The sequence below is a fragment of the Daphnia magna genome, linkage group LG7, assembly GCF_020631705.1.
Source record: "Daphnia magna isolate NIES linkage group LG7, ASM2063170v1.1, whole genome shotgun sequence".
NCBI lineage: Eukaryota > Metazoa > Arthropoda > Branchiopoda > Diplostraca > Daphniidae > Daphnia > Daphnia magna.
The window spans coordinates 11,863,428-11,887,872 of NC_059188.1; the positions used below are offsets into that span (position 1 = coordinate 11,863,428).

Sequence of the window (24,445 nt, forward strand, 5' to 3'; positions counted from 1 at the left end):
AATGTTCTGTTTGGAGAGATTATAATGTTTATTATATATCAACTGGAAGATTCCACAAAAAAAAGTGCCCAGCACGTGATTTCAAACACCCGTTTGGTATAGGGGGAGAGATAGGAGAAAGAAAAAATGGGAGAAACAGATAAAGATAATGAGAATGTGGACGCAAGAAAACTGCACGAGTGTTGATGACACTTTGCAAACCTCCTCACCATGGGGACTAACAGCTACAGGATTTTTTTTTCTTTTTTTTTCTTTTTGGTTCACAAGAAAAAGTAAAACGGAAGAATTAAAAAAACAGACAGAGATAGAGACCTCGTTTACATGGCTTTTTCATACTATCGAAGACGAGAAAAAAGTGAAACCGAATTTTTTAAAATCTCGATCAAAACGAAAAATAAAAAGAGAAATTGACAATCAGAGAGACAGAGAGGGGTGGGGTGTGTGTCGTTGACAGCATTCAAAAGTAATAATTATCATCTTGTTTCAGAGATGGGAGTTTTTCTTTCACTTTGAGAGAAGAAAAAAAAAAACTTGATGAAAAAAAAAATTCAAATCTCTTGGGTAGTTCTCTATACTGCAAGTTGGAGGGCAGTGTGTGTTCGGGGTAGGGTGTACAACATTTTTGTTTGTTTCTTTCGGTGTTTGGGCAGTAAAGGAGAAAGGGGCGGAGAAAAATATTATTTTAAAATAATAGGTATTTACACGATAAGTTCCTCCAGAGCGAGCGTTACTGTCCATTCTGGACATGTTGTGTATGTAATTATATGTACGGAAATTTTCCATTTTTTTTTGGTGTGTTTTTTTTTTCTTTTCTTTTCTGGATTTTTGTTTTTTAAAACTTTAGCCTCGATGTGTTGAACGAGTTAGCCACCTCCTCTCAAACAGTGGCTCAAACAGGGCAGGGGGTAGTGCTATTACTTGAGAAACGGAATTTGTTTTGGTGTGATCATGACTTGATCATTGCGGAGTGGCTAAAAAAATTCTAATACTGCAGCTGTGAAGGGGGGGGGGGGAGGTTTTGGTTTATCGATCGACCAAAATGACTGTTTGCCTTTTGATGGGTGTGGTAAATTTTTTTTCGTTTTTTTTGTTGTTTACTGTAATTTCACGTTGAGAAGTTGGAGAATGGATAGGGATTTTAAACCAACATAGTTGTGTGTAACTATGCCGAAGCTGTTTTCTCTTGAGGGTTGTTGATCGACGGTTCTTTGCCATAATGTCGCGGTCGGATCATCATCGTAGCCCGTTTGAGAGTATAATCCCAACCGCGCCAGCGGAACCACACGATCCCTGCAGAAAACAAAACACGCACGTTAAAGTTAAAAAAAAAAAAAAAATTCAAATAATTTATGATACCTTGTCTGGCTGTAAGATCTTGAGGGTCGGTCAGGTAGATGCCGTTGAGTCCTCTTCCGCACGATTTCCACCACCATCCACCTTTCAGCATAGAGGCGCAGTTGAGGCTAGATCGGTCGTTGTCCCTTTTATATTTTGAATCGGATTTCCATTTAGTATTCGTATCTTTATTTCGTTTTTTTTTTTACGACCGATGAGCAAAACAAGAGAAAGTTGTTTCCCTTTTTTTTTCTCTTTCCTTACCGATTATACGTAGAGAACGGACTCAAATTGGAACCGTACCAAGGATCGTTGAGCGAGTCTCCAGCGTTGCCCGTATAGCCGCCAATCTCCAGTTTGTATTGTTCCCTCTCCGAGTATAATTTGAAACTCGAATATTCGGCGTACCTAAACAAGCAAAAAAAAAAAATATCGAATCAAGTATTTGTTTTTTTCAAAATCGAATAGAGTCGGGTTTTCTTTTTTTTATAGACATGAAAACTTGTTGTCTCTTGTAGTCGAACGAAAATAGAAGGGACACCCTGATGCGGGCCTCTTGCCGTTTGTTTGGGCAATGAAATTAACATTTTAACGAGCTGATTATCAGTCGTTGTCGACGAGTGAAAATCTGCCATATTCAATCAGCCGTCTTTCTTCTTTTTTTCTATCTCTTTCTTTTTCGTACAGTCGTTAATGTTTGAAACATGACGCAATCTAAGGGAGAGCTGCTGGCGAGCGTTCCATGTAAATTCGGCATTCATTTTTTTGTTTGGTTTCGTCTTTCTCTCTACTTTTCAAAAAAATGCCGTTTTTTCATTTTCTTTAAATTTTCTTTTACGGATTAGAAATTGGTTTTTTTGTGGTCGGTGGCCGGTGTAGGGCGCGGCCATTTTTCATTTCAAAAAGCCATAACTTTTTTTTTTTTACCTGTTTACCTCTTTTTGTTCTATCGTTTCCCGATAGGGAATTTCTGCTGGAAATAGTTGAGATATTTTTTAGTTTAGTTTTTAAAGATAATCGGTTTACCTTTTGTTGCCTTCGAAATCTTCGAGTTCAACTCGCAATGAATAATCTTCAGCGTTTGTCAGCATGTAAATGTTTTCATTGCCCAGCCAGAATTCGTGATCCGGATCGCCGAAGCCGCTCTTGTAATCGTCCCAGTCTCGGTTGAAATTCTCCCGGTTGTCTCCGCCATAGTCGTCCCTTCTTTGAATTACCTGCATATTTTTTTGTTTGTTTTGAACACGTAAAAAAAAAAAGGGAGACAGGGATTAAAATCGTGATTGAAATCAGCGATCCGACGAATTCCAACAACTCTTTTACGCAAACAAACACACAAAACACCTATTCGTTGGTTAAAGAAAAACTGGCGGAACCGATATCCCGACATGATAGCCTTTCTTTTGTTTGTCGGCGATGACGCGGCGATATGCGTGTAATGCCACGATCTCTCACCTCTTTTTTTTTTTCTGGTTTGAAATCTCTGTGTGTAGATACACACAAGAGAGACACCATATCTCCGAAGCGTGTGCCAGTTGTTTTTGTTTGTTTAAAAATAAGAAAACATTTGATATCTCGGCTTCCGTATAGTGTCTCAAATGTCTGCTGCGATAGAGTATTGTGAAAATCCCTAATCGTTTTACATGGGGGGAGAACTATTGGGGCATCGACAAGTAGAAATGTTGTTATTTTTTAATTTGATTTGAATAAAAAGAAATAGAAGATGAAAAGGATGACCAGCTTTCTCTCGTTCTCCCTTTTTCTGACTGTGTTTGTGACTTAATACCGGTCATGGAGATAATAGACGAATCACATCAATGGCTATCTAATTGGAAGACGACACACACACATCGAGCGAAATATAAAAACTTCCCAATTGTGAAATGAAGTAAACTTTCCAGTATTTTTTTTCTGTGGGCAAGTTCCCGTCACTTTGAAATGTAAGAAGAAAAGGGAAAAAAAAACTTGTCGGGGAACACACACGCACTGACCTACTCGATCGAAAAAAATAGGAACAAAGAAATAGTTGGAAATGCCCATCGATTTGGGCAGCAAAAAATGTTCTTTTTTTTTTCTTTCCTTTTTGTAGAGTGAGATATCCATCTGTATGCAACGTATGTGTGTTGAATCCAATGAGAATGAGGGAGCTCAGAAAGTCGAGACTTTCTCCATACATGGCCGCCCGTTTCTGTTGTGTGCGTCTTGTGAACCCGATTCTTTTTCTTTAACTGTAATTCCCATCGTTTCTTTCTAAAGGAGCAAAGGGACATCTCGGTCATGTTGATCTAGTGTTTAGGACACATTCACTGCTCTCTTTCCAGACAGACGCAGTCCCCCCCCCAAAAAAAGAAAGAGAAAAATTCAAGTTTCATTCATTCGTTTGTCTGGTGAAAACGAGACGTGAGGGTCATTAGCCCAACCCTTCTCTCTCACCTGTATAAAGAAAAGGAGAGAGAGAGAGAGAAAAGAGCGGCCTCACTAGTTACACAAGAAAAATGTGTGTTTTTTTTCCTATCTTTCTCTTGTGTGTGTGTGTGTTGCATCTTCGTGTGTTTACACACACAAAGTTGGCCGCCTTTGGCGTCTTTCTCTTTCTGTCGGCAACTGCACACACCTGACTTGGCTTACACAAACCGCCCACTTTACTATATACACCCAACCACCAATAACTTCAAATATATTATACTGAAAAGCTCTTTTTTTTTTTTGCTTGGTCTATCCCCCCCCACCGTCCATATGTGTTGATGGATGAGTGATCCGCACCTCTTCTTTCGTGCTGTTCGGTCCCGAAGAAGAACCGGTTCAACACACGCATAGACTCTACACTACTCCACTAACCCTTTTTTTTTTTTTTTTAACTTTTTCTCTCGGTGTGTGGTAATAAACCTCCTGTTGCAACGCGATTGGCTCTTAGAGAGGATCCCCTTTTGTGTTGGTTGATACCGTCGAAACTGGTTTGTTTCTTTTCTTTTCGATACGTTCAACGGATCTTGTTTCACTTGATAAAGTCCTCTCTTTTTTTTCTTTCTCGATTTGGAAGTGGGTCGTGACTGTTTTTTTTTTCTGGCATGAAGAGAATTAATGAAGTGGATCAATTACCGTCCATCCACCATTGGCTTCTTCCATGTCGCAGTAGACCTTGATGTACCAGAAACTTGTGCCGCGGATGAGTAGATAATAGATGCCCGATTTGGTCAGTCCTTGCTCTTTCAATTCAGCACAAGAGTAGCCCTAAAATTCAAGCAAAAAAAATTTTTATCGAGTTTGGCTCGTGTTAGATAACAGAGGTAGAAAAACAGTTGTCAATCAAGTCTAGAAAACGGTTTAAAAAAAATTTTTATTTTTATTTTTGGGGATGCGATAAAGACAAAGTGTGTGCAGCAGATGATGTTATCATTACGAGAGAGAAAAAAAAAGTCTTGTCCTAGATTTTTTAAAAAACAGTTTCTTTTGTGCCTAGAAAAAAAAGAAGAAAGAACTCAAGGGTGTTGACTTGTTTAATAGGCTGGCAGCACAAGCCCCTGGGCGTTTGCCGTTACGTTCCTCTTTTGCCCAGTGAGATATGACGCCATCTGTGTTATCTTTTAACCCGATGGATCCATTCTTATTCTGCCACACAAAGTCTATATAAATAATAACGATTGAAGGGGGGGAATACCCCATGTACGGTCAAACGAAAAATCCCGAAAAAGGCTTTCTCTTAAAACTTTTTGTTGTGGGGTGGGGGACATTTAAAGTTAAAAAGAAAAAAAAAGATGAAATTCCAACTCACCCGAATGTTTTGCGGAGTCGTGTAATCGTAGAAGAACGTGGTGTTGGTGAAACCCGGTTTGTTCTTCACCGACGGGAAAATGACGTTTGAATTGTTTGGGATGCGAGAACGCTCGGTAGGGCCGGCCGGAACGATGTGCTGCAGCAAGACGGACCTGCTGGTCGTCGTCGATGTATTGGCCGTGGCTGCGGCGGCTATGACGGCCGCCGCGGCAGCCGAGACGGACGCTGTCGATGGTTGAAGCGACAAGGCTTTTTTATTGTCGCCCGACTTAGCAGATCCGCCGTTAGACGACGGTCCGGCCGATGTTTGATTGGCCGTTAAAACGACGATGGGATCGTCGTGCAAAAACTCGCTGTCCATAATATCCGATGGAATGGGAACAACCTCTGGCGGTGGAGGAAGTAAATGAGGCAAGGGCGTCGTCGTCGATGTCGTTGTGGTGGAAGATTTGGCTGCGGCCAGAACGGCGGCTACGACCGGCCCAGGAGAGAGTTCCTGGGCGCGGATGACGGACTGTGACCCTCCGACAACCCCGCGGCTAGTCGGAATGTCCGACGTCTGCTTGAAAGTGACGGACACTTGTTGCGATTCTTGCGGTTTGTTGGCCAGGATGACGCCGGCGTCGTGCACGTCGCTTTTCGATCGTTTGGTCAAATTGCTGGTGGCGCCCGCAGCGCCCGCAGCGGTGCTTCTGCTGCTCGTGCTGCTCGTGCTCGTCGTGCTCGTGCTGGTCGTGCTGCTGGAGACACCTGCCAACGGTGTTTGCGGATCTCGCGCCAATTGCAGCAAATTCAAATTGTCGATGATTTGCTTCGTTTTGATGTTGACTTCGGCGTGGATGTCGGTCAGCGCCCTTTCCTGACGCTGCGTCTGCCACAAGAGGGCCTCTGATGTGGGCACCAACGAGTCGACGGTATTTTTCGCTTCGATCAGAACGTTCCAGACCTGGTCCATTTTGTCGGAGACGTCGAGCAGCGGCGCCATTTTCTGGTAGAGTTGGTCCAGTTTGGCGCTGCTGACTGCGCCGACGCTGGTGGGAGGGCGGCCGCTGGCCAGTAGGACGGGATTTTCGGCCGCTGTCAGCAGGAGTGATGATGCGGATGACGGATCGTGATGGGACGTGACGACGGCGCTGCGCACGTCGGCAACGGCGCCCATCATCTTGTCCATCTGCTCTGAGAAGAGCTCAATCAAAATTTTGAGGTGCCGGTCCATGCTGGCCATTGTCGTGCGGATGGATTCCGTCTCCTCGCCGTTGGCGCTCCAATCGGATCCCCTGCGGTCAATCAATTTATCGGCGCGTATTTGAGGCAGCGAAATGTAGGCGCGCGCCTGCTCGCTGCTCGACGACACGTAATCGTCGGACGCCGTTCCAGCCCTGCCCGTCTCGTTGTAGTTGGCCAGGCCGGCCCACAGAAGGCTGTTGGAGTCCAGCTGGTAGGTGAGCACGTTCAGTTTGGAGCCGATCTGGCTGACCTTTTCGTCCAGCGCCAAAATGCGTGGCTCCAGGCTGTACTCGCGATCGGATTGCGTGCGATCCGAGCCCGATGTGGTCGTTGCGTTGGCTGCAGCAGCGCCACTGCTGCGGCCACCCGTCGGTGCTGGCGCTGCTGAGGCCGACGTCGACGCCAATTTGTTCAAACGGCCGTCCATGACTTTTAATTGAGTCAAAATGGCGTCGGAGCGGGCGCTGTTTTCGTTCAATTTGGCCAGCATCATTTCCATGTTGCGTTCCAGGCTGTCCACCCGTCGCAATTTCGAATCGATGGCAGACAGAGTGATTTCAAACAGGCTGTAGACGTAGGGATCCCTATTTTCAAATCAAAATAAAAATATTTATAATATTAAAAAAACAAACAAAATGAGTTGCGGTGGGGGGGGGGGGTTTGTTTAAAGAGAAAATCAGTCGTGAAAGAGAAGCGACGACGGATCGTGAGGGGCAAGAAGAACAAAAAAAAAGGTGGGAGGATTGACGAGTGTTTCATGTTTCACCTCATTTGTTATCGACCCAAGTCAAATATTTAACATAACGGGCGCCACGGCGCGTGATTCTGTCACAATAGTCTTTTTTTTTTTTTTCGGGAGGTGGAAAAAAGATGGAGGATGGGCCTGATCCGCCTCCTCCTCCTTTTTTTTTCGAAAGTTTTTCCCTTTTTTTTTTTTGAATTTATTTGTGTGAGGATCAGTGAACGATCGTTTCAAGTTGTTTCTCGTTTTCCCAGTTGACTTTTTTGTTTTGTTTTGTTTTCCCCTTGTTGTTGTTAATTATTTTTCAGTAGACGATGGCAGGTGAATGCCAGACGAAATAGGTTAAGTCGAGTCTTGGGTTTGTTTGGTTAACAATTTTGTTGTTGTTGCTGCTGCTGTTGTCGGCTGCATGTGTAAAAGAGCCAGTTCTGAGGATGGCTGCCATTGGTCGGAAGAAGAGAGTGGCAAACTTTGCTTTGCCTTTTAAATATGCATACGGTAGACGACGACAACAACAACAAATCTTATGACGTACTGTCTATTTATTTTATATTGTGTTTCTCCCATGTTTTGGGGGGGGGAGAGGAGGAAACAGAGAGAGAACATTCTCTTCTTCTATTTAACCTTTGGCGCTTTCTATCGCACGACAATCAATCAATTAGCGGGGAACCCGATAAAAAAACAAAAAACTAAACGAAATTGGGCAGGTTCTTCTTTCCTTTTTCTTTTCGTTTCCCTTTTCAACGTTTTTTTTTTATTTCGTCGGCGAGTTAGTTGCCCCTTTTTGTTTTCTTCTTTAAAAAAAAAAAATAAATTAAAAAAATTTTATTTTTCGATTTTTTTAGTGTGACGTAACAAGAGAATATCAGAATCGTTAAGCCCAACCAGATAGGCGAAATCTTTTTTCCTTGTTTTATTTTTATTTTCTATATCTTTCTCGATCGTTAGCGATCGTCTTTTATTTTTAGATGCACGCATCAGAGTTTTTGTTTTGTTCCACCGTTTAAGGACACAAACCCCGAATGACCACTCCCTTATTCCCGTAATCTCTCTTTAGCGTTACCGTGGCATGTTGTTGTTGTCGCCTCTCTAAACATTTTTTTTTTTCCTTTTTAAATGTCCCATTCATGAAATGTTAAGAGAGAAGGGAAAGAGGACGGGTGACGACGGCGACGCTAAGGCGTCAATGTGTCTGACCACTTTCACGGCGTATAAAATTTTTTTTTTTTTCCCCGTCCAACAGCCAGACGTGAATACCTAATTTAAAAAAAAAAGAAAGAAATGGAGAGCCAAAAACATATTTTTTTTTTAGGCTCTTGAGCAACTGCGCATTGATATCCATCCGCCATGTTGTGTTGTTGTCGTGACAAAATGTAGGACGTAATATTTTTGTACGGTACCCTCTTCTTCTTTTAAAATACCTAGACGCACAATGTCATTCGCGCATTACGGGAATGAAGGGACGAAAAAAAACGCGATGATCACAAAGTCTCAGGTGACGTTGCAAAAGCCTTTTTTTTCTTTTTGATCGTGCGTGTTAAAGAAAAATCGGGAAGGGACAACCTCTTTCTCTCTGTAGGTGTGTGTGTGTGTGTCTTTTCTCCTCAACCTGATAACCCACTCTTCTTCGGGAGAAACGGGCGACGTGTTAGGGACACGACTCCTTCCTCTTCTCTTCACGCCGACCAACGGGACTGACTGTACGGTTGCTGTGTGTGTGTGAGGCAACAACTCGGTCAGCAGGAGAAAGGAAGAAAAAAATGAAATGAAGGAGTTGATGAATAGTGAAGAAGAAGGGGAAGAAGAAGGTGGGAATCATCATCTAGGGGCGAATGAACTCGTCTGGGCTTCGTGACGTCATCGTGTTGTTTTTTCAGGGCTGGCCCGTTTCGGCCCGATGGCGACCGAAACAAATGGCATCTTGTCTTGTTCGATTTTTCTTCTTCTTTTCTCAATTGATCACAGAGCCACGTTGCTACTTTTATTACGCAGACCCTCTTTTTTCTTTCTAAATTGTTATTCTTTCATTTTTGGCTACCATCTCAGACATCCGGTCGCCATTTTTCGTTGTCGTTTTTATTTTTTGAAGAAAAAAACTAAAAATGGCCAAATGTTTATTTCATTTTTATTTATTTATTTGGCGTTTCTCTTTGAATTCTGAAAGAAAGAACACTCTTTTTCTCCGACACTAATAATAACAGCTGGCTTTGGTTGGCAAGAGGTCATCTACCAAAAGGTGGAGAAATCTTCCTTCTCTTTCTTCTTTCTTATACGAGCGCCTCACATATTTCGCCAAAATAAAAATGAAAATCCGCTAATCCACACAGACACACACACACACAGAATATAGCGCCACCTCTCTCTCTCTCTCTGACTCTCTTTCTTTTTATTTTAAAAAGAATATACGTTTTGATCAAGATTGAGAGAATGGTGAATTCAGGGGGGTTATACAACATATCAGTTATATCCATCACTCGATCTCTCAACGGGTGGTCTTTTGCCCGTCCATGTCCCTGACTCTCTTTCTCTCTCTCTCTCTTGTCAGAATTTTTTTTTTTATTTTTTCTTTCCTGTTTTATTTTATTTTTTTTTTTGCGTCCACTTTGAAAAAAAAAAAAAATTTTTTTTTCTTTCTCTCTTCTTTTTAAGGAAAACAAAAATTAGTCATCGGCGCCCTGGTACCCGCCAACCGGCACCTACGAACAAATTTGAGGAACGAACGTGAGCACAAAACGGCAGCTCCTTTTCTTTTTTTAAATGAAAAGACGGAGCTAAATAAATTAATAAATAACTAGCAGTGCAACATCGACCAGCTCTTTCTCTCCTTTTGGCCGAGTTGCTCTTTTATTTTTTTATATATTTTTTTTTTTTTGGCTTTAAAGAGAGAAATATTTTGTTGAGAAATGAAAAGGAGAGAGAAAACGGTCACTTTATGGCCTCGTCGGCGGGCGTCGTTCCATAATGGGGGGGAATCCTTAGATGGTTCGTCGGTAGTAGACAACGGGTTCTAACACACAGAGGCCATCAGTGTCGTCTATTTGCAAGCAGCGGCCCTTTTATATTTCAAAAGTTGAGCAACTTGAAAGAGCAAAAAAAACTTGAAAAAAGAAGAAGAAACAGATAGAGTCAATCACACACAAAATCGTGTTTGACATTCTCTCTCTGTCTATGCCTTTTTTTTTTAAATAATAATTGACATCTAACCCCCGAGACAAGCTCAACATTTTCTTTTTTTTTTTTCTTTCTTGCTTTAAGTGATTGACACAATCACCGATGACCATCAAACACCGACATGCAAAACAGCAGCGATTCTTTTTTCTTTCTTGGAAATCATTTTTTGCTGTCTAACAAGGGAGTCTTATTATCGCGATTTTGTTAGAGGAGGAGGAGGAGGAATAAAAATGGCCGCAAAAAAAAAGGGGGTTGGGAAGTGATTGTCGGTCGGCCATTGAACTTGGGTTTTCCTCTTCGCGTCTCTCAACATATGTGGCTTCTTATTTGCAAGCGTTTAAAAGAGAACCTTGTCTCTGTCTGTGTATTTTTCTTTTGCGTATGTAACAGAGGTGGAGGGGACCCGACACACGAACGAAGAGAGTAGACCATTCATTTGCATACCGGGGGGGCCCAGTGCTGCAAAAGCCGTTCTCTCCTTCTTCTTCTTCTTCTTTTGGGCTCGTTCTTTCTTTCTCTCCTTGTTGTTGCCCTCTCTACTCGGCTCTCCTTTGTGTTATGAGGTCAGTGTAACGAGATTCGCTCATATCCAATTCGGTCCGTGCCGCTGCCGCCAACAAAAGCAAAATCAAAGGCAATCTCTTGAGGGGCTTCAGACACATCCGCAATTTCTCTTCTTTTTGCTGATTTTTTTTTCATTTTCTTTGCCATGCGCGACAATTTCATTCCATTCGATCGATACCCACAGAAGGCGGGAAAAAAAATCAAATCAAAGACGACGGCCAAGGAAGATGGGGGCCGGCTGTTATTGGTTAACTTATTTATTCAGGTTAGCAGACAACGGGACACGCGCGTCGGGTTATCTGCTGTAGGGTGTTTATTTTGGCCGATGCATATCCGCGTCCGCAAAAGGTGGGGAGTCTCCCAAAAAGTGATGTTGCGCGTTTTTTTTTTTTTTTTTTGGCTCATTTCCAAACGAGAAACCAAAGAGAAGAAGAAGAAGAAAAAAGGAATAAACTTTTTTTTTTTTTTTTTTTCGGGATGATTATTCGGGGTTCTTTCTCTTCTTGCGCTCAGTCGGTGGTGGCAATTTTATTCACACGAAAGAAAGAAGAAAAATTTAAAGCCCCGCCGCATGTTGTTGAATATCTATCGGTTTTTTTTTGGTTTTTTTTTTTTTTTACCTTTCACGAGGAAAGGGAAAAACATTTTTGTTTTTAAAGGTGTGCCATTTTGATGTTCTTCTTGTTTGTTTTGTTCTTTTTTTAAGGGGAAAAGAGCGAATCTCACCTGGGTGGTGTGAGGAGCAGGTGCGCATGTTGACACATTTTTTCAAGGACAAGAAGTTTGCAAAAATCTCGTTTGATTTATTCGATTTGAGTAACGAAAGAGCATCAAGTTATTATTATTTTTTTCAAGCTTTCTCTCGTTGATAAGCTTCTTCATCTTGGCCAATCAGAATCGCATAAACGAGCGAAGTAAAGAGAGACACTCGCGCGCATGAGCTTTAAGATGATTGCGTTATGCTCTATGCCAATCGCGTGTGTGTCTACTTGATCAATAAAGAAAAAAAAACCTGTCGGAAGAAAATGGTGGCTCCAACCATAAAAAGAAAGCGTTCTTCTTCTTACTGCTTTTCTCTCTCTCTCTCTCTCTCTCTCTTCTCTTCCCTTTTTTTTATCCCCCATTTCTTTAGCCGTCGTTTAGAATAGTTCAAAACGTGTAGAAAAAGAAAGGGGCAGACATAGAGACACACATCAAAGAATTGTTTTGCCCTGCTCCGGAATTACAGCCCAATCCGGACGTGGACGATTGATGAGGGTCACGTTACACATACTTGGTATATGTTTATTTTAAAAAATAATAAAAAACATATATAAAATAAAGGGAGAGCGACGAAGAGACGACTCTACATTGGAGAGGGGCAAAAAGAGAAGGAAAGAATATTTAAAAAAACAAAACAAAAAGAGAGTGACTTGACCAAATCGAGCAAAAAGGGGGCACCGAGTCGGTCCCAGGCGTGTGTTGCTTACGTGTGTACATCACAGCGAAAGAAGAAAAAAAAACAATTTCATTTATCGAATTTTCATTTGAGGATGGAATGTCTTGAATAGAGATAGGCAAAAGAAGTTTTCCAAAGTGATTCGATGATTGGCAGTAGTTTAAAAAAAATGAGGGGAAGGGGTTCGTTCAAGTCCAAATGTTTCTAAATGGGGACTGGAGTTTGTCTTGTTTGAATCGACCAATCGAGTGAGAAAACATGTCCATCATATCTTGAAAAAAAATAAATAAAAGCGATAGGCAAAAGGAGAGAAACATTCATTTCTGTCCTGCCTTTAAAACAAAAATAAATAATAATTCTAGTGATGCTATTGCGTGACGTTGAACAGAAAAGAAACGAAACAATTTCCTCGGTCTTTGCCGGGACGGCCCAAAAAGAAGCCGTTTTTGTTTTGTTTTTTCTCTCAAAAACTCCTCCCTCCCAAAAAAAAAATTAAAATCTCAAACGTTTGTTTATTTTCGTTGTTTGTTGTCTGCAAGTCTGTGACGGACTCTAAAAGTTTTCTTTGATTGGCTGATGGCTCCCGTAGAGACCCAACAGGTTTTTTTTTTTTTTTCTTCCCTTTTTGCTTTGAATTTCTTCAAGATTTGAATTTCATCTTTTTTTGGTGCTTTCCCGCTCTCCTTGTGTGTTAATAGAAAGGCGATGACAAGGATGACAAATATCATCACAAGTCTGTTCAAGAATGTCCCTTAGGGCGCACGTCGGCGCTGTATGAATAAAAAGTTTTTTTTTTGTTTTGTTTTTGTTTGTGTATGCGCGTTCGGATTTGATGATTTGAAAAATCAGTTGGAATCCGACACGGAACAAACACGCCGACCCTTTTCGTATCGTGAATGTATTTAGTTGGAGGCCCTATACTTTGTCACGTAGTGTGTCGTTCCTTTCTAGTTCTTATTGAGCGAGTGGCCATCCGTACAAAAACATTTTTTTTTTTTGTTTTATTTGTTTTGTTTGGTTTTTAATCGGACGAGGAATTTTTTATTTGTGTATCTTTCACTTTTGATGAATGGCGCGAAAGTTACAAATTTAAAAGAAAAACAAATGGAATCGATTTCTCGTGAAATAAGACAACCACCGAAACACACCCCCCTCCAACATTTTGCAGATCAATAACCTAAAAAAAAAAAAAATAATAATAAAATAAATAAAAAAAGGTGTTTGTTGCGTGTGCTAATATAAAAGGTGCGGTTCGTATTGACGCGCCTCTAGGCGGCAATTTCAAACATAAAGAAGAAAAATGAAATGTCCCACACACAACAAAAAATTATTTATAAAAGATTGTGTGGTCGCTTTTGTAATTTGGTGGTGGCGGCCGCTTTCCCATCTCGAGCGCCCGTTCAATCAAAAGAAGAAGCAAAAATTTCAATCCCCCCCCCTCTTTTTTTCTGAACACTAATTTACCCCCATCGCTGAAGGTAGTGGGTGTGTTTAGGTAATCGTAACTTTCACTCTTCTTTTTTCTTTTTTGAATCCCCGCCTTCATTTGTTTTTTTGAACTTTCAGAATCGTTTTGTGTGATTATATTATACCCCCCCCCTCTTTATTTTTTTTTGTAATAATTAAATTTTCCCTTCTTTTTTGTTGTGTTGCCGACCGCATCATGTTTCCCAGAGGGTCTCAACAACAAGTGGTTTGCGTGACACACGTTTCAGACTCGGAACCAATTGCGAAAAGAAATGCGTCGACCGCGCCCATCATTGACTTTCATTGACGACGACCTCTTGCGTCCGTTTTTTTGTTTTTTCAAAGACAAACAAAAAAAAGCCAAACAAATGAGACACCTGCATTGTTTGTCATTTGTTTTTTTTTAAATATAAAATTTGCAACAAGGCCAATCCATTATGTCGATGTGCGATTGCAAAAGGCCTCCCCCCCGCTGATCATTTTTAATTGTTCGGCAATAATCGCAGCTTAAAATCAGTCCAAATTGAAGGATCGTATGTAAGAAATGGAGGGGTTCATTGTCTCGCTGGCCCTTTGTTCCATTTTCCTTTCGCTTGTTTTTTTTTTTTTTTTGCCTTTTCCTGCAGATTTATTATGCGCAATTTGGTCTTTCTTTTTAAGATGGTCGGGCCGAACAGAGAAAAACGTGTTGTTATTATTTGTTTGGCCTGGATTTGTTTTCTTTTTATTTTGGGAAAAAAAACAAAACAAACAAAGGCATTTGAAATAGTTTGCATTGTTTTGCTATCCCCCAACACTGTGAGAATGTCGGTCGTGAGAGAGCCGCATTTGAACTCGAAAATCAAAAGGCCGGTGGAACACCTTACGTCATTCTAACATAGAAAGCGATCGAGTGCTGTTTTGAAAACAAAATCGTTTGCGGTCGATGATTCCATCATCGTCGAAAGTGATTGGCCGATCTTGCGTGTGCCGCACAAGGTCGACGCATTTGCTTTGATGTAGAAACAATAGAAAAAAAACTGGCTGACCAACAGTCGATCTCGCAAATAGAGGGAAAAGAAAAAGTCGGTGATTAATAAGGGCACGCGTAACAAGCGATTGGTTTCAGCAAGCGCTTGAACACACACGTCGAACTGTCTCTTGTGTCAATGGGTGGCAACAATTCTTCAAGTTTGTTGAGCATTTTGCGTTAAAACAAGCGATTGACTCGCCATTTTTGTGTTTTTCATGTTAAACAACAATTGCTATTCGTTTTGCTCGATTTCAAAAGAAGGAGAGAGAGAGAGAGAGAGAGAAAAGAAACGCGCGTTCGTTTCGAGACATTGACACACCTGCTGCTGTTTGGTTTTTTCTTGGCCATTTAACTCGGTCAATCGCCTGGACACACCACATTTGGCCAGTTTGCTTTCCATTCAAGCATTTTATACGATAGTATTTATTTATTCACAACATTCACAACAGGCCAAGTTTGAAGGCAAAAGAAACTGGAAACCGCGCATGGGATTGACCGATATGCACCTTCTGATTTGTTCTAATCGTGTGGCGTCATTTGATAACTTTGCGCTTCTTTTTGTTTTTCATTCTTGCCGACCGTCAAGTGCGAAATTACATTTTTTTTTTAAAGGGACGGTCATTTTAACTTTCCCTCTGAAAAAAGAGAGAGTTTCATTTGTTGTTTTTTTCCCGAGTTCACCAAACGAACGGATAAAGTGAACGCACCGCAATCGTTTTTTAAGGAAATCATAAGGTAAATTCAATATTAGGAAATGAAATAAAAACACAGTTTTGCGGTCATTTCGTCCCGGTTCTAAATAAAAAGGAAAAAAAAAAATGAAATCGAAACCTTTTTCCCTGATTTTTTGTTTTCGTTTTAACGCACCATGGAATTGTTCAATTTCATCGGTGAAAGGTATTTTTCTTAAATTTTTTTAGCCACCGGTTTTGTTTTTCTTTCTTTGTGTCTTATTTTTTCATTTCGTTTATGAAGAGAGGCTCTTCCATAGAAACTCTGTGGAGAGTCAAGGGCTGCAGACGAGAGCTACCGTTGGTTACTCAAATACGAATGACTCGACACGATTCACTAGGTCAACCGTTTCTTTCCAAATGTGTGAGGTGGTTTCAACAAAAACAAAATGATTTACCTCCAATCATCGGGTGTAATGGTGGAGGGTGTCGTTGTCGTCGATGTTGTCGTCGTCGTCGTTTTCGTAGTCGCTGCTCTTGGCCGATGCGATGATGTTGCAGCTCCGGTTGCGTTGCCCCGTTTAGCGGCCGCGCATTGGGGCACCGACCAGCCGACAACCAGCACAGCCAACAGCAACAACAGCCGCTGCTGTCCTGCCGCCATCATCCACTTCATGTCGCCTCACGTTTTCCTTCCGTCGATGTTCTGACAGTGTCCGTTTTTTTGGAATTTTTTTTTTTTTCTGGCTTCTTCTAATTTTTTCTTTTCCTAATTGGATTTTGATTTTCTTTTTTGTTGTTGAATTGTTTGAAACAAAACAAGAAAGAAACAGTTGGGACACTGGCCAAAGAGAAGAAGACAACAAATTGCGGATTGAAATGTCGATTATGAAGTGGACGGGTCCATTTGACAGACCGTACAGCACAAACACAGGCACAGCTGCACTCAGCACTTGACACTCACCGGACGAGGGGATAATTAAAGCGACGATGATTTGGACGACAGTGTCAAATGATCCATTTCTTCCTCCCGTTTTTAACGACTTCAAGACGATCGGCCCCTCGTTTTTTTTTTTTTTTGTACGAATTTTTTTCTTAAATCGAAAAAATTGGGCGACGTTTGGAGAAAAAATAAATAAATAATAAGAAGAAAGTCTTTGATATTTCACCGACACTAAGCACACAACATTCACTCACGGCAATTGAAGTAATTCAATGAAAAACCCCTGGCCATCGACCCTGTGCTGGGTCTTTTGCGAAGAGTTTTGTTGATTTTGCGCGTGTGCCTTCCTTCTCTCTGTCGTATTTCGTTTCGTAGGAATTTAACAAACTAAACAACAACAAAAAAAAGAAACGTGAAATTTGTGTCCGAACTTTTAAGTTTTTCTGTCGGGACTGGTGAGATGGTGGTGGAAGTTGGTCACGTGTCGATCGACAACTGAGCTTCCACCTGTGCCGGCCCCTACCTTGTATAGTCTCTCACTCACGCACACTTCGTTTCTCCTTCTTAGTTTTTCTTTTTTCTTCTAAATCCTGACTTTGTGAGTCGACTCGGCTAGTCGACTCACCCAGTCGACTGTTTTCCATTTCTCGTTAACTTGGAACAATAATCGATCGGCGTGTGTTTTGTTTTTACGTCGATCAATCGTGAATATCTTTTTTTCCCCCTTTAATCTCAATTAAGAATTACGTTCGTCTTTTTTTTTTTTGTTGAATGTAGACTCTTGTCGCCGTTAGCTTCTCTTTTTATTCCAGCAGATAAAAGAAGAATGACAACATTTAAAAAATGTTGGTTGCGGGGCTTTGATCGCTTTATGTATTTTCTTCCTTTTCATCCGCCGCGCCGAAATTAGCATACGATGATAATGATAACTAAACAGGCTAAATAAAAAGACCGTAGGCTTGCGTTTTTTAGTGATTTAACCTACAAAATTCGATTTTATTCAACTTGTTGTCGGGTGTCTTGAATTGTCTACATTTTAATTCCTCCCCTCTTTTAATTTTTTTTTTCGTCAGCCGTGTCTAAATTGAAAAGAAAAGAAAGAGGCCGCCTTCGCGCGCGCGCGCAATCGTCGTGGTTCGAACTTTCCATAGCCGACAACGACACTTTCACTTTGAAATAGGTGCCTCCTTGTTTTTGTTCTTGTTCTTGTCGTGATTGTGACTAGCAATCATCGTTTAAAAGGAAAAGGAAGAGTTAAAACCTCCCCAAAAAAATAAGATCGTAAATTATTGCTCTTTCGCATAACGAACTAGCTGATACCGTTCACGGATGGGCTGATTGCCTGCAGCACGCGATCGCTCTTAATATTTCTATTATGTATAGGTCCCGATATTTTATTTTATTTTTAAAAGATCGGACCTCCTCGAATCAAATAGAGGAATGCATATTTCTTTTCAAAATAATTACCGATTAAAAGAAGCGGGTCTTTGTGCGGCGGAATGACGTTTTACGTTTTTATGCAATAAATAACCAGTTTCATTTTATTTTTTAAAAATAAACAATCCTGTAATGTGTAATGTGCGAGCAAGTGTTATCGAACCCCGCTTCCCCTTAGGAAATAGTTCAAGGCATATTACGTATGTACATATTATATACATTCGAAAAGATTTAGAGACGGCGATGGAGCTCTCCTTTCGTCGTCCGATTCAGTTTTTGTTGTTTTAATTTTTTCGGTGTGTGTGTGTTGGCCCCGGCACTTTTCATTCAACAACAGCCACTAGAAACACACACACACAGAGAGAGAGAGAGTTCTATTTTTTGTTGTTGTTTCCCTACAACAAAGATCTAATTTTTTTGCATGATTTCTCTCACTTGCGTTTGTCTCGCGATCCTCGTCGGCGTCGATTATCAAGTCACGAAAAAAAATCTTTTTCCTACGTCTATTTTTTTTTTCTTCCCCTACCGTTCGCTATCCACTTGAACGGCGTGCATAATTACGTCTTTCAGTGTTACGAGAAGCAGACACACACCTTGGTCGTTTCAGGTGAACCCGAAGGAGCTCTCTGCACCACTCACTCAAGTTCTCTCTCTCTCTCTTTGTAACCTACTTTGAATGACGTCGACCGTGCCCTCTCCTCCGGCTTTTTATTTTGTTGTTGTTCTGTCGTTGTTGCCTGGACGAGACACGTTCACATCCAGGGAATGCCTTTAATTTTTATAACCTTACACGCTGTCACGTTTTTTTAAATTTCATCTCCTCGGGGGAAGTGAATTATCAATCGAATATAAGAAGGAAATGTTCATTTTTGAATGGAATTCACGTTTAAGATCATTGGCAATGTTTGAATTCGAGTGTCGATGGCAATTGCAGAATCTCATTGCGTAACAGGCTTCTATTTCTGTTTCATTTGATTTTATTATTGCTATTAAATATGTTTTTCATTGACTTTTTCTTGTTGACAATAGCCGCATTCGATACTGGACATAATGGGATCATGGCCGCACATTTTTCTTTTGTTTTTATTAACTTTTTTCAAATGACGAGGAGCGGATGAAGGCGAAAGGGTGTGCAGCACAAAGGGAGAGGACTATTTTCGGCATTTAAACGGTGGCGCGATTGCACGTTCGTGTGTACGCCGTTGGCTGTTTCGATCGTATTTTGTTTTTTTTTTCCATTCGACTCACGAACTTTAATCGGTCGCATTTCTACGTTATTCATTTGTTCACCTCTCGGTGTTGCGCAACGGTATTGTTCGGCGCGGTGGTCCTATTGTTTCGATTATTTTATGGAGCGGTCGAGGATATACAGTAATAGTTTAGATTTTAAAAAAATACTCCCACCCAGCCATCGTTAACTACTTTATAGTTCGGTTACATGTCACCAATCAAATCCAAGGTCTTTTTATTTTATTATTATTTTTTTTTTTTTTGCTAGTAGAATTGAGTTACGATAATAGCTTATTGGTCCTCGAGAATATGTGTCGTACTATGTATTGTTCAACTTTCCAATCGGCCGAATCGAAATTGAATTATGCATACATTTGAAATAGTTTGACTTATCAACGTATTCTCTCGCATTTCGCTGCGTGCCTCCTTCACTTGTTTTCCCCCCCCCCTCCATTCCGCTTTATACGACCATCATTTTGCGGTAATGTAATGTAACAAGTTGTATAGAAAGTGAACGTGATTATGTACACGTCCCAACAAGATCGTCTTCTTGCGAAACCTTCTTTTTTTTCCGTGGGGCTCGAATGACGAACGAGAAAACGTCGACGGGGCCCTTTGCGATGTCGTCACTAACGTTCTTGTCTATCGTATATACGACTCTCTTTATTATATTCATATATCCCCCCCTCCCCTTGGCCCGTCGTCGTATAACAGAAAATAAGAGTCGGTTCCGAGTGAAGAAAGAACGCGAGTCGTAGCGCACGTCGGGATCGAGAAAAATTATATTTGAAAAGAAAGAAAAAAAAAGGACTTTCACTGGCCAAGATGACCATTCATTCGTTGAAGCTCAACTCTCGACAAGACATCATAAATCCAGACATTATCCTTTTCTTTTTCTTCTTGTTCACGACGCGCTGGAATTTTTTTTTTTTTTTTTTTTTCTCTTTCCCTTCTTGCGCTTATTATAATGATCGCCTTAATGTGAAGCCATTCTTAAAATATTTGTTCTGCCTTTCTTTTTCCTCGTTTGATTGGAGTCTTACTCTTTTGTTCGGAATTGCAGTAACTCGATTTGAAGGGAGAGAAAGAAAGGAGGCCATCGAGATGTGCTCAACTCGATTCCCGATAGCATTTTCATTGTGGCTGCTCGATGATGATGGAACTAAAGGAAGTCGGTTAGGATCGCGGTCCCATTTCTCAAATAGTTGGACTGATTCAAATGTTTTGTTTTTTTTGGTTTAAAATCTTTGAATTTGTGGAACAGCGTTGCGCACTTGTTTGCGTTTTCGTGAGTGCATTAGTCGATTCACGTTACCAATCTATGGGGGAGGGGGGATGATTTGTGAGCTTGTTGTAGTAATCGTGATTCGGGAAGAAAATATGAAATTCCGGGACTAAGCAATCTCCGAGTACAAGAGGAAATTGAACCAATGAGGTACAGAGGTCAAGGGCTGATGATTATGCGCAAATGCGAATTTATTTCTCGCAACGAAAAGAAACAAATTTCTATTCTGGGGGGGGGGGGACGTTCGAACGTTATGATGACACGAACAATGTCACATTTGTTTTATTATCATTTATTTTGCAACCTTGAATTATAGAAATCGTGACAGTCAGTGCCCGAGTTTTGTTTTGGTTGGGCGGCGTTTGCTCATCGTTTTCAGCCCGTGAATGTCTAACGATCGGCCAGTGTTTCTGCGCATCGAAAACATTTTCTTCTCTTCTGTTGTTGTTATCTTTCAAAAAAAAACGTCTCGGTGTTTCCGTGAGGATGGGTTCGTCACGATTTCCCATCAGTCCTTATATCTATTTTTTTTTAAGGTGGCAGTTCTCGTGCGTCGGCGTTCATCTTTTATTTTTTCCTCCCCAATTTCTTGTTGCGCCTGTATTTTTTCCCCTATTTTATCTCGAAATATTTTATGGTTATTCTCTCCTAACGTCTGCGAGCAAGTCCTCATTATCACGTGTTCAAGGGTGTTGTAACCTTGGCGGGAGTTATGACTCTTCATTTCTCTATCTGGCGCGCAAAAAATATGAAATTCATCTCCGTTTCTCTTTTTTTTTTATTTTGTGGTGTGTGTGTGTGTGTGTGTGAACAGACATGGCGGGTTCGAGAGTCGAAGAAGAGAAACATGGTCGTCGTCGAGTCGTTCGTGACACGATCGTCTCGCATTGTTTAAACGCGGGCGGCGCAACAGCGCCCGACGACGTGACGTCGGGAAGGCCGTGGACAACATCGTGCGCCACTCATTTCACACCGGCGCCCGTGGCTTCTTGGCAGTTTGGCGAACCTTCGTTCCGGCCGGACATTAGGCGACGGTCAAACCGTGAACAAGAACAAACATCGTTAAAGGTAATTCATTCTCAATTCCAGTCGATAACGTTTTGATACATTTTGTTTTGTTTTTTTCGTTTTTTGTGGGTTAAGGTTATTGAAAAACATAAATTTTATTTGTTTTAAAAACAAGGATAATTGGGGGATTTCGTTCGATTTGTTTGAACGATGTGAAGATGTTGGGATTTCTAGTTGCTTTCCTCCTTCGGGGAAAGTCCTTTTCCTATTGAATAATGATCGTCCATTTCGGTTTTTTCGGCTAGAAGTTATACTTGGCGCAGCTGTTGTTGCACCCGAAAACAAGTCACGCTCGCGTGAATTGTGCGCAGCGTTGCATGTATTTGAAATGATTCGTTTAAATCACACACAAGGAGAAAAGGGGAAGGAAAAAAATTGGTTTCTTTTTTTTTCTTTTTCTTTGAAAATGTTATTGACATTATAACATTTTCATAGTTGGTCGAAGAATACTGCCGGCCAGCGTTCCGTCACGATGGACAACAACCGAAAATTGCCACCGACGATCAACCACCATCAGGTATGTCGTATTCTTTTCCCCTTATCTTACACAGTCACGTAGATTTTGTTTTTTTTTTTTACCTTAAAAAAGCATTATATTATAACTCTCTGCGTGTGTGTGTAAACAATAATCATAAAACACCAAACAAAAAACGTAACGTATAGGGGAAAAGGGGGAAGAAGAACAAAAGAAAAAAGAGAGAGCGCATAGCCCTGGCCTGTTGATGCGCTAGGGGGACTATTTCATATACATTTTTTTTTGTTTTTGTTTATTTATTTATAAATGTGCTCCTCCTCATTGGTGCGTATACGCATAATAGGAGAAGGAAGACGTACACGACAAGAGGCTAACGTCATCCATCTGTCGCAATCGATCACGCGTAGTTGTACACGTACATGTTTTTGGTTTGTTTGTTTTTTTCTTTTGAGTTTCCCTTTTTTGTTGGTTGTTCTTTCATTTTTTTGGGGGGGGGGGGTTGTGGTAGGTGGTGGGTCTTTCACTTGTTTTTCGGGCAAAAGTTAGGGATTTTTGTTGTTGTTGGAGAAGGTCCGTTGGATCCGTTTTGCCCCATTTAGTTCAAGCGTTTCGTTTAAAGAGACACTCTCACTCGTGTTCCTGTTTTGTCTGATCTCGTTTGTCCCGTTCTCCAATTAAAAGAGCACAGAAAAATGATGAAAACGAGTATATTCCATCAATGTAGGTCTACGTGAAAAGACCCTTTTCTTTCTTCTTCTTCTTCTTCTATGATTTATTCATCTTTCCTCCGTATCTTTTTATTTTATTTTGAATTTTTTTTTTTCCTCGTCCGTGATCAAGTCGTTGACTTGCATTGGTTTCCGTGTGTGTTAATTAGGCATTCAAGAAAAACGGGGCATGTGAGGGCTATTTTATCTTGAAGCTCGTTTGACTGGCGCATTCTACCGTTTCTCTCTTGTTGGTCTCAGTTGGTACTCACGATTGTCACTTTTTTTGTGTGTGTTTTGTTTTCATTTGGTGAAGCAGGTGGCAGCCAACAGCTGACTGGTAGGGAAGGGAGCGGTTTTAAACGCATCTACGCCACCAACAGAGCGGCAACGTCGAATGTTCATCCCGTCTCAGGTAACCGAAATCATTTGTGGTTTTCTCTCTCCCCCCTCTCCCTTGAACACATTTCCCGATGGTGATAATAAATGAACAAATTAGTTAAGGGGGAAAAATAAATAAATAAAACCTCCACCCTAAAGAGAGAAAGAGAGAGAGATAATGAACGGACGGTTTGCCCCGTTTTCACTTGCAGACCATCGCCCGTTAACCACCAACCTCAACTTGTGGAAGACATACTGCGAGGGGTTTCAATGAAGGGGGGGGGGGAGGCTTTCTCCTTTTTTTTTTCACGATGATTTAAAGAAACATCCTCTATAACCCGCACGCTCTCCATGTGGGCGAAAGAGGTTTTTTTGTTTTTGAAGGCGCAAACAACGATGCCAAGTTGGTGAAGGGACTGACTCACAATCGGCTCACTAAAAAACAAAAACAAGTTGGCCATCTATCTGTTTTGAACTGCTGTTTGTTCTTGTGGTTCATTGACCAAAAAGATCACACACACAGAGTCGATTCGACCTCCTTTTTCTATCCCTTTTTTTTTTTCTTTTCTTCGATTCTGTTTGTACGTGTGATGGATGATGGATCACGGACATTCTTTCTCTCTCTTTTTCCTATTGCGGAATGAAGGGGTGTGGGGGCGAGTCGGTAGAGAGTGAAAGGATATAGAAAGGGGCTTCCACTATTTTTTTCTCTCTCTCTCGTCTGTCGCAACGTGTTGGTTCACCTTTTCATTTTTTTTTCCCCTTTGAAATGACCGAGTCCCTAGCACGTACCGATATGTACTGAACTCCCCGCAGACGCATTTGTGTTTCGATTAGCAGGTGAAATCACGCGAGGCGGATCGGCCACCGGCAGCAGTCACGACCAAGCGCATTGAGCAGCGACAACAAGATCCAACCGCAGGTGAGAGTTGAGAAACCCCCTCCCGTCTCAAGACTGTGGTGGATAGCGAGAGGGAAATATGTTTAATAAAAAACAAAAAGGGAGAGAGAGAGAGAGAATCTCACACGATGGAAGATCTTGTCGGAGGTTCGCTTCCGCCCCAATCGATCAACATCATAATCTCACCGGATGATGGAGTCCCACGTCCAGCTCCTTTTTTATTTCGTTTTTTTTTTTTTTTTGTGTGTGTGTGAATAGGCGCATCAGTATACAGTCGGAGTATTCACATCGTTGCATTTATTTATTATTCCTTCCCTCCATTTTTTTTTTTTTTTTATATATCTTGGGATGACGTCAAAAAAAAAAACAACCTACCCCATTAAATGAAAGAAAAGTTTTTGTTTAAATTTAAAAAAAAGAATTAAGTTCATGCGATGGGTTTTGATGACGGCGGCGAATCTAATTAAGAAACGGAGCGAAATATAGAAGCCAGTTTTTTTATTATTTAAATAACAAATTTTTGTTCCCTTACTGCTCGAATTATTGTTCGATTGTTATCGGCAAACATCTGCAGAGCTCTCGATTTTCTTTTCTGTCGTCTGGGGAAGCTCTGGATT

At 41.1% G+C, this 24,445-nt stretch overlaps 2 protein-coding genes across 8 annotated transcripts in view; one reads left to right on the forward strand and one right to left on the reverse strand.

Moving 5' to 3' along the window:
• The window catches only part of LOC116926475, a 33,220-nt gene that overhangs the window by 1,560 nt on the left and 7,215 nt on the right, over nucleotides 1-24,445 (forward strand). For 2 of the 7 annotated variants that reach the window (XM_045176419.1, XM_045176417.1), the window contains exons 4-6: nucleotides 21,111-21,364; nucleotides 21,800-21,881; nucleotides 22,863-22,961. In XM_045176419.1, the coding sequence (XP_045032354.1) occupies nucleotides 21,111-21,364; nucleotides 21,800-21,881; nucleotides 22,863-22,961 (435 nt within the window). Of the gene's footprint in view, nucleotides 1-21,110; nucleotides 21,365-21,799; nucleotides 21,882-22,862; nucleotides 22,962-23,764; nucleotides 23,850-24,445 lie in introns of those variants that run through there. The other 5 variants (XM_045176418.1, XM_032933368.2, XM_032933369.2 and 2 more) reach the window with 5 other exon arrangements.
• On the reverse strand, nucleotides 10-16,861 carry LOC116926476 (uncharacterized protein YMR317W). Its single transcript, XM_032933375.2, has 7 exons — nucleotides 15,860-16,861; nucleotides 5,108-6,920; nucleotides 4,435-4,566; nucleotides 2,362-2,552; nucleotides 1,600-1,743; nucleotides 1,357-1,481; nucleotides 10-1,290 (listed from the first exon to the last, which is right to left on the reverse strand). The coding sequence occupies exons 1-7, from the start codon at nucleotides 16,075-16,077 to the stop codon at nucleotides 1,163-1,165; spliced, it is 2,751 nt and encodes a 916-aa protein (XP_032789266.1). The 5' UTR covers nucleotides 16,078-16,861; the 3' UTR covers nucleotides 10-1,162.